The sequence below is a fragment of the Salvia miltiorrhiza genome, chromosome 3 (assembly GCF_028751815.1).
Source record: "Salvia miltiorrhiza cultivar Shanhuang (shh) chromosome 3, IMPLAD_Smil_shh, whole genome shotgun sequence".
NCBI lineage: Eukaryota > Viridiplantae > Streptophyta > Magnoliopsida > Lamiales > Lamiaceae > Salvia > Salvia miltiorrhiza.
In genome coordinates this window covers 36,816,744-36,827,185 of record NC_080389.1, presented here as the reverse complement: position 1 = coordinate 36,827,185, position 10,442 = coordinate 36,816,744, and the positions used below count along the sequence as shown (strand labels likewise).

Below are 10,442 nucleotides of genomic sequence, written 5' to 3'. Positions count from 1 at the left end.
TATTAACTTGAGTACTCTGTATCTTGGGTGATAGCGGTTAATATATGATATTTGGTTATCTGTATTAGTACCCGTATCCGGTATAGGATAATGACATCCCCTTAAGGATCTCAAAAAGTTTATTGCGTTAAACCCTGCAGGTTGATTAAGTTCAGACGCAATAATAAGGGTTGAGTGGTACTACTTAAGTATTACAAAGAGATTAATTAATATAAGCTGTCAGAGCTTTAATTAATTAATGGATGTCGGATATTTTAAATACGGAGGTCTAATAAGTCTAAATACAAGCCCGACTCATCATCGGTAATAAATGGGTAAGTCAATATTGATTCTCTAGTGGAATGAATTAATATTTATGAATTAATTGTGATCTGGGCTGATTATAAGAATTAATTCATTTGAGGCCCATCTTTATTCCGTGTATCTGATCCCTGGACTGGCCCAAAGTCTCCTGAGCCCAGTAGGAGTCGCCTACTACAGTTATTAAGGCCCTAGGTCTGTGTTTTGTCTTTAAATACAGATATCTGCTCTTAGAATAAGACAAACAAAAATTAGGGTTTTAGAGAGCAGAGCAATAAGGAGGCCCCAACTGTAGGGCTCGAATTCTCTGGGAGTTCTCATAGTTCATTGTCCATCCAACGTTGGGAACTGAGCGGGATACAGTTCAGAAGATTTGAGCTGGAGTGAGATTTTCGCAGGAAATTAAGTTCTGGCAGTCTCCGAAAAACAGCCATAACTTCCTCTACAGAACTCCGATTGAGGTGAAACAGGTGGTCACGGAAAGCTCTTTAGAAGACGAAGAAGTCGTATTTCTGCAAAAAATACGATTGGAGGTTTTTTGAGGGATTAAACGGAGCATTGAAACTGACTGACCTGTTCAGTGATGAATTGGGTCAGAACTTGAGTTTTTTGATTCAATCGTCAACAGCCTCTGCGTTGAATTCACAAGTAAGTAATTCTAACTCTAAGGTGCAGCACTTAAATTAATAGGAGCATGCTAGGTTTAATTGATGTATGGTGAATTAAGATAATCCAAGAGACGATCCACGGGCAAATCGAGTATTAATTAAATTTAATATTCCTTCAACAAGGACATCCACGCATCAAAGCCCCTTATCCCCGAAGTGGTATGGAGTAGGAGTAGGACGTAGCACTAGGCTAAGGAAAGCTGAGAACTGAATTAACCTGTAACAAACTGTATTACTTGTAACCGGAAAAGGCCCCCGTCATCCCTTTTTCTGATTTTTCTTTCTCAAGGGGCGTAGATAAGAGCCAAGAAGTGAGTGGCGGATGCAATAAAGCATTCTTTGACGGAAGAGTTCTTCAATTGGCCAATCGGCATGACTCGGCCAATTAGTTTCCTATAACCGGGTTCGAATCCCATTTCCTCCTGCACGGAAATGAAAGGGGTGGGCGAAATTATATGAGAGAAAGAACCTCTTGGTTGACGAATGGCAGAGAACAAAATAGGGAGTAGCCAATACTTGTTTTCCCGTTAGTAGAAAGAAAGATACATCTGTGAATGAGAAATAGAACTTTCTTATTTTCATATGAATCAATGGTACAATGCAAAACTGATCAACCCGGGCTATTTTATCTTGATCCTTCTTTTTCTCGCTCTCGCCCTCGTTATTCTTCTTTTTCTCATTATCGGGCTTTTGGCAAGCCCATGTTGGCCCTTCGATGAAGGCTTGCTCTCCTCACACTTTTTATTCTCGCCCTCATCCTTGTCCTCGCCGTTATCCTTCTTCTTCTTTTGATTTTGATTGTTTTCATTAAAGTAAAAGCCAAAGATCGCCCTTAATCTTAATAGGGTGATCAAAGCTACTATAAGTCCAAGACCCAAAGCCCCTTTATAGAACTGTTCGCCCGCATGGTTAATAATAATAACGCATATAACCAGCCAAGAACAATTCCATGAGCTTTCGATAAAATAAATTAAAAATAGAGAGATTCTCGGCGTAGGCCCCACTTCTTAAAAGAGCTTATTAAGAAGGACCATAATCGACCAGGGATTCAATTTGTTAATGTGGCTTCGCTCGATTGGCTCTTGCCTTTTTTTGAATAAATAAATTATCTCGTGCTTTTGGCCAGCGTCTTTACCCGAGAAGTAATTAATAACACTTACTTTTCCATGGTTTTTAATGTTCTTATGATGTTAATTTTATAGGGAATTGAGTGTTTGATGAGTGTTTTGTGCTTAAATTGATTTATCTTGTGAAATATGATAATTGCTCATACTTGGGTGAATTCTACAGTATGATTTTAGTGAAACTTGTAGATCATCTTGATACAAGTTCGTGGGAGCAAACGGTTCGTAACTCGAAGTTCAAACGATAAAGATATGGCCGAAACAAAAACGCGCGCCCAACACTTAATAGTGTCTGACGGGAATTTTTGGGATTTTGAGATTTTATCAGTATTTTCGAGTTATGTACTGTATTTATCCCCTGTACCTATATTTAGGTCATTTTCCTAACCTATTAGACACCTCTCTTTACCTCTTTTCATAATTTTTTGTTTTAGACTTAGAACTTTATTGCTTTCATAGATTAGATTTATTTCCCTGCAAGATTGAAGACTTTAAAATTCAAGCTATTACTTTAGAATTTTTTCCCAGTTTTATCAATTTTAATTCTTTTATTGCTTTCTTCTTTATTATGCTTTTAATTTATTTGCTGATGTCTGGCTAGTTCTTTATCTGATTTTAGGGTCCGTAAATAGTTAATTAGATTTATGTGATTGATTTATTGATATATTTTTGCCTTCCAGTTTTTGATTCATAATTCGTGGTGCTTGATTTCTTATGGATTATGTGGCCAATATTTGCATGTGTAGCTATTCGGTTTGAGACCTAGCGGAGATAACTGTTTAGCTGATTCAAGAATGTATGATACTCCCTTCGTCCGCCAAAAGTGGACCACTTTGGCTGGGCACGGGATTTAATAAAATTGGTGATAATTTTGATGTAGTGGAGAAAGGGTCCCACCACTTTATGAGATGTGTGGTTGAGATTGAATTTGGGGTGTTTTTTTGTAAATAAAGAGTGTTTGTAAGGATAAAATATTAAAGTGGATGGTGGGACCATTTCTATAAAAGGAAAGTGGTATACTCTTTGCGAACGTCCGATATAGTAAAAGTGGTCCACTTTTGGCGGACGGAGGGAGTATGATTTTAACCTTGAGACCCAGCGGAGATAGGTGGATCATAGGGAACTATTCTTGTGAGCTTTTGGGAGTTAATAGATTTTCTTGAGACTTAGCGATGATAGAGAATTTATTAATCTACTGTCATATGTTGTTTTAGCGAGAGTGTTTGATTATATTTGTGATCTCTCATCATAAATGGATTAAACTAGTAATTAGGATTAATAGGCCGATTATGTGAATTGGATTAATGAATTTACATCCATATGATCAGTATTTTATTATCTGATTTTCTACTTGATTTTTAGTTGCTTTAGTTTGCATTATTGAATTTAGTTTAATTCATTCATCGTCTTGATGTTTGCCTGAATATTGGTAGAGTGCTTATTAGGATTATTTAGAGTGATTTTATTTATCAGCCCTCGTGGATATGATACTCGACTTGTTGTTTATTGCTACAATTACACTGTTATAGTTGCAATTTTTGTTGCTATAGTGATCAACTTTTTGGTGCCATTGCCGGGGACTTGTGTAGATTTTACTCTAATATTTTTGATAGTACTTAAGCATTATTTCAGGTTTTTATTTATTTGTTTTATTTTTTATTTTCTAGCTTCTGATTCTTGCCTTTCGTTTCACTTTGTAGGAAGCTTGCATCATTTTGATGCCTCTCTTTGCTTTCCACCGTGTGGGGATAGGTTGAACCATGAGGTATCGTTGAGCTCTAAACGTTAAATTAAGCACTTGTTGGGAGGTAACGTAACCCAACTATTTTCTTGTTTTTGTTTTCCTTTACCTCTTCTTTTTCTTTGTTTCTCTTTTGTTTTCTTTGTTTTGTTTCTTTTGGGGAGAAAATCACAGCATAACTTAGAAGATGCGGATTTTGAGTCTCGTCCACACCACCACCTTGGAGCATGTTTTACTGTGAGTAGTGACACACATATCTTCATCCCTCCAAACTTATTTTTTAACTTGTGTTCTGTAATAAGTTTGGGGGAGGGGGAGTGAGATTAGGTATGTGTATGACTTTTATCATTTTGTTGGCTTTATTGTCTTATTTTGTTTGGTTAGGTGGTGTGTGATTATTATTATTATTTTTTTGCTCCATTAGATTTTGGGTAAGATGCCGGTGATGATTTCTTCTGAAAATTCATGATTTTCAATTTTTCTTAATGATATGAGCATGATTTAACAAATTTACATGATTGAAAAGTGATTTTAGCCTTGACTTTTGACGTTGAATAAGCCTGTGAGGATTTGAGCCATAATTATATATCATACACAGTTTATTCATTGTTGTGAGTTTTTTCATGCATGTGGTGATCGTCCAGAACTTGTCATGGTTTCTGTGTCGAGATTGTAGTTTTTGTTGCTAATAAAATAGTGATCAGTAACATGCGCTGCTTCCCTGCTGCTATCGATCAACCGCCACATAAAGATTTTTAGTTCGTAGTTAGGGACTTAGTTTCTGGCCTTTGAGCCTATTGATTCCACACGTGTACTGCTATTTCTGGTTGAAGTCGAAGACATAATCATTTGGCGACGTCGAAATAGATGGTGTGAGAAAGGAATTTTTAGCATGATGAGAGTGTTGATTTTGAAAAGTTCTGTTAGGTTCTTAGTAGCAATCAATGGCCTTTTGTTCTTTCACTTCACATAGCTTTTTGTCTCTTTGATAGCCGGAAGTGGGGATATCAATCTAGCCTGAAACTCGTGGGTTGGCCCGATTAGACCCCACCTGAGAAGGTTAGGGCTGAAAATTTTCAACCCAATAAAAATTACAACCCGAATAGCCCGAACCAGATGTTGGGGATGGATCCAACAACCACGAAATAGGACGTCGGGTATGTCCGGATCGGCGTGCACTAGCAATCTGAGAACCACAAACACGTTAGAGCCCTTCTAGGAACACCGGTGGGAGTGTCGATGGAAGGGCCTCCGACGCTCAAGTCAGTTCAACAATAAAAGATATTTGACGGAATTCGTAAAAATAATAATAAAACGTAAAATTAATGAAATAATAGAGCAAGGTTGAAGTAGTCGGTCTGGTTGGTCGGACTAGTCAGCCTGACGGGTCAGGGTTGTTCTGAACTTCAGACCGTGAGAGCGTGGAGGCGGATCGATTGAGCAAGAAAGCAAATCGTGTAGAGAATAAGCGCAGGTAGCAGTGATTAGAGTATGAATGATTGGATAGGTCGAATGACCTAGTTGGTTTTCTTATATAGTATGGTGTCTTGACGGCTAGGGTTTTTCCGAGACGTCCGTGAAACCCTAGTTGTTCCGATATTTCCAGGATCACCTCCTTGACTTGTCTTCTCCCTCAAGTCGCTGCCCTTTGTAGGGTTTAATGTGATTGGGCCTCACTGACTTGGCGTATGAGCCGAATTAATTGGAATTAACTCGATTTTTGAACTGGGCTGATTATTTGGACTACGAAAATTCATTTAAATGGGCTATACGAATTTTGCCCATTACAGTTTGTCCCTCACTCTCTAGTTTGATTTTATCAAATAGAGAGTATGATTACTAAATATGATGAGTAGCAAACTAATCAAATTTTTCATGAAGATATTGCTTATAATCTTTCAAGCGTAGGGCTCTCCGAGCTTATGAAATCGAGCTGATGTATTAATTTAGGGCCGAGAAGTATCTTGTCGATTTTTCTTATTTCGATATATATTACTAGTGTAACTGAATGCGATTATGTATAGCAATTGAATTAAATGGCACGCAGCTTGATCATTTTGGGCTAACAAAATTCGTGGGCCCAAGTTCAATGTATGGGGCGTGGCCCATGAAATTAGTTGGGCTTTATTTGGCCCAAAACCTCATCTCCTTTAGGAGTTAGGGTTTCACAAAAGAGAAGGAAGGCTGCTGCAGCCCTAAGGGCGCCGCTTCAGCGGCGGGTTCTGAAATGGAGCACCCCTGCGATGCGGCTGTCGGTGGTGGTTGCTTCGACGGCAGCCTTAGATCGGGCGGCAAGGACCGATAGATGGTCTAGCGGCGGTGGAGAGAGCGGCGGCAGGTTCTCTCGCCGCGGATCTCAGGCAGCTCTCGCGTGGCTAGACGAGATGAGAGAGAGAAGAAGAGATGGCTTGAGGTGTAGTCGGCCTCCATGCGTCTTCAGAGGCGGCGGCGATGACTGGAGAAGGAAGCGGATGCTCCTTAGTTTCCAGATCTGAGGGTGGCGTGGCGGTGTGATGCGGGAACCTTGGCGAACTCAGAGCCGACGCCGGTGGCGCAAACGAGGCGGAGCTCGGCGTGGCTTGACTGAACGAAAGTAATGCCCTTCGTCCGCCGAACTGAAGTGGTGGCGGATCTGGGTTGGTCGCGCCGTGGGTACACTGATCTGAGATGGTATTGCCGTTTCTTCAGTAGGGTGGCGGCTGTTGGTTCGAGGAAAGATTCTCCAGCAGAGGCGGCGGTGAGCGAACCTTTGACTGCAAAGGGGGCTAGGGCTCAGTCTTTTGAACGAAAGGAGAGGCCGGTGGTTCGCCGGAATCTAGAGAGCATAGTCGTAATATTGCAGACCGCCGAGAGCAGCGAGGAAACGGCAGATTCTTTGCAGATTTCTCGATTTCCTTTCTTCTTCTTCCCTTTTTTTTGTGTGGAGATTGCGAGATTTCTTCTGTTTTTGACTGCTTCATATTTGGGAGCCATTTTCATTTTCATTTGTAACTGGAATATGTAAATAACATATATGAGACTCTTTTGAAAAAAAATATGTGGGCGATTTTCGATGCTGCAGCATCTCTGTATATCTTTCATGTGATATCTTGTTTGTTTACTTTAACTTGTAGACTAGGCATAGTACTCTTCAAATTGTTGATGAGTGTTGAAGGATATGATAAATATGAGAATTTATTGACAGCTGAAAATAAGGATTCGACGGGTTGGAGGGTTGGGTACCCTTTATTTGCTTTCTCCTCATATCGTGTCGGGTAGAGTTGTTTTGGGCAGGTTGGGTACCTTTTATTTTAGTTTCTCATCGTACATTCCATGTTGTTGCCCTGCATGAATAATGTGTGGGATAAGGTGCCTCTAACATCCTCTACTGAAATGTTGGGTAGGATGGGTTGGATAGCGTGCCTCTAATATCTTGTGTTGACATGTTGGGTAGGAAGGATAGAAAGGATCAGTACAGAGGGAAACTCTCTCAACATGTATCCAGGTACGCAGTAAAATTTTGCAGTGTTGGGTCAAAAACAAAGGGAGTGAAGCTTTTTAACTCCTCCCTGTATTTTTATCAAATTATTTTTGTTTGATTGTTGAAGGATTTTGAGAGCTTGTAGATTTTAGAGTGGAGATTTTTTTTTGGAGGAGAATTCTAAGAGGTTGGTTCTCTTCTATTTAGTTTGAATGTTCTTGAGATTCTTCGAATGTTCTTTGTATTTTTGTTAAGTTTTCTCGAGCATGTCGTTTTCATATTTTTGTCGTATTTTGCTTTGATCTAGCTCGATTCGTTGTTTATTTTTAGCTTTGATTCTATATGTTGAATGTTTATGACCTAGCCTCCGTCGGGTTGGCTTGGTTACATTATTTGTTTGGTTGCTACAACTTTTTGTATTTGTCCGTTTGGTTGGATTGAATTGTAGTTTGATACGTGCTTGTGGATAGTTTACCTGATTGTGATTGTTAGTATGTCGGGCTTGCTTGATGAGTTGCACCTTGGCTATGATTTGTTCTTACTTGTTGTTGCTTGGTTGGTAGCTGTGGGGCTTTTTTACACTCAAACTTGCTGCTTTATAAGATGTCTGATATGTCTTACCGAAGTAGGGACAACACAGGTTCGTCGGGTAGTTCCGTTAAGATATTTGGTGATGGCGAGAGCGCGATGTGTCTTGCCATTACGGGAAATGTGGTTGGGTCCGGTTGGGCTAAGTTTCCTGCTAAAAAATCTAGAGTCGGGTTTGGGGTGAATAGTTTTGGTCCCATTGTGGGTTCTCAAGAGATGGGTGACACTCTTCCAAAAAGCAATCGTGCTTCTAAGATAAATTCTGAGGATCAGTTACGTTGGATCCGTCGGGCTTATAGTATCCCCGAGTGGGCAAGTTTGCATGCTCCTGATACATCACTTCGTCCTAATTGGGATGTTGAGGGTATGGTCTGTATGTACGAGCTTCCCTTTACTTTGGGCCTTCGTCTCCCGCTCCCCCGTCTGGTGGTTGAGCTTTGTAACTACTACCGAATTTCTCCGAGTCAACTGATGCCTAATACTTGGAGGATCCTAATGGCCGCGGAAGTGTTTGCAGAACGGAAGGGTTTTGACATCAATATGTATGATGTCTTGTATGCTTACCAGTTGGGTGAGACCCGTATAGATAAGGGTCATTATCAGTTTAACTCCCGTTCTGATGCCCCAATGCTCATTACTAACCTTCCGGAGGATCGTACAAAGTGGAAGGAAAAATATTTTTTTATCAGTGTCGAGGCTTTAGGGATCCAAGATGGTTACAAGGTTCCGTCTGCTTGGTCCAAGCCGCGTGAGTATTTGGGTTTATTTGTTGTTATGAAGTGTGTTGTTATGAAATTGTTATCTAATAAGGCATCATCATTTTTTTTATATGCAGGTCAGATCAACGGGAGTCTTCCAGTTATATGCGGGTTACCGGAAAGGGCACAAAGGTTTTACTCATTCCCGGAGGAAGATCGTGACTGGCGGGTGATCTTGTCGGAGGACAATCTTAGGGGTTCTTCTTTGTGGTGTGAGATTCCTGTTCGTACCGAAGGTATTGTTCGTCCACCTAGTCGTGCTCGATTTCGTATTGCTCTAGTAGCTAGAGCTTTGGAAATTCTAAGGCAAGGTCGTGAAGTGGAAGGTTTTCCATTATTATTTGAATTGACCCCTGCTGAGCGCGTATTTGTAGACCAAGCGATGGCAGACCTTCCATTCTACCAACCAAAAGGCAGTCGGGCTGCATACGAGCGCATCCAACAGAAGAAAAAGAAAGTCATGGTTAGCTCAAGTGAGGAACCTACGACTGATCTCTTGGACGCAGTGTCTCTACCCTCGCCTGTCGGGAGGGGCAAGCGATCCGTATCATCCGTCGTCTCTGATCAGTCTGGTGGCTCAATCATTATGAAGTTCCCTGTGGATGCTGCTGCTTATACGCCTTGTGCTCCGCTGCTTGAGGATCGTGCTCGGTTGGATGCTGCTGGCTATGACTCGGCTATGGAGGCTATCGTTTCCCATTCATTATTGGTAGGGTTATGTTGCTTTGTGTCGTTCATTTTCTTTTTTGTTCAAATTGTAACAACTTATCGTGTTGATTGTTCTATGTCTTGTAGGGTACACGGGGTATCCTTTACTTGGGGGACAAGGTGAAGGAGCTTGAGAAACAACTGATGAAACTTCGTGCCGAGCAGGTCGACTGTAGGAAGGAGAATCGTGATTTGAAGAAGTGCAAGGTCGAATTGGACAATGTGATTAAGGGCTTGCAGGAACAAGTGGTGTCCCACGAGCAAGATGCCGGGAAGCTTCATGAAGTACTTGAGAATTTGGAGGCTGTCAGTGCTCGAGTGAGGGATCTTGAGTTTGAGATCGTACAATTGAAGAATATGATGGAGGATGTTGGGTTAGAGACAGAGGTCTTGATTCGCGGTGAGATTTATCAAGAGTTTTGTGATGGTAAGTCGGGTGAGTGGGATATAGATAGATGTATCCTTGAAATGGAGAAACTGTTGCAACAAAGGGCTGAAAAGGCTGCTGCTATCCGGGCTCGGGCGGCTGCCAAAGCTAATGAGTTAACCGCTACTCTTGGTCGATTGGATGCCGAGGATGCTGCTGGCATGTTCCATGGTTCCACTGATCCTTGATTGGTGTTTTTATCTTTATCGTTATGTAGACTTGCTTAAACTTGATATGTTTGGTTGTATTTGGTTTTTAAGATTATCTGTACGGATTTCTATCTATATTTGTCCCCCAGTTTGGGTCTTGGTCGACTTGGAGACTAGACTCAAACTTAGTGTTGTCGTTGTATTTTAGAATTTTTCGGCATAGCCGACCAGTTAGAGGGTTTGAACCCTTGAATGTTATGAAGTTGGGATATTTGATTTTGAGTTGATTTTTCTAAGTATTGATAATATTGTGATGTTGTTTGTGACTTATGGAAGTATGTGGGTGTATGGTTGATAGGGTGGATCTTGTCCAATGATATATTCAACAAGTTGGGAATGATAGTTGAAAAAGGGTTGGTGGGGGGTGGGGGCTGCGCTCCTTGGAGCTGCCTACATACCCTTTAAAGGGATCAAGCCCAAATGTAGTTCTGACCTGCATGGAAAGGTCAGTAGTCGTGT

General features: G+C 40.9%; 1 protein-coding gene across 1 annotated transcript; it reads left to right on the top strand.

Annotated features, from left to right (window-relative positions):
• Positions 1 to 7,896: 7,896 nt before the first annotated feature.
• On the top strand, positions 7,897 to 10,145 carry LOC131018736 (uncharacterized). Its single transcript, XM_057947443.1, has 4 exons — positions 7,897 to 8,629; positions 8,717 to 8,875; positions 9,014 to 9,348; positions 9,435 to 10,145. Exons 1-4 carry the CDS (start codon positions 7,897 to 7,899, stop codon positions 9,960 to 9,962), a joined length of 1,755 nt encoding a protein of 584 aa, XP_057803426.1. The 3' UTR covers positions 9,963 to 10,145.
• The last annotated feature ends 297 nt before the right edge of the window (positions 10,146 to 10,442 follow it).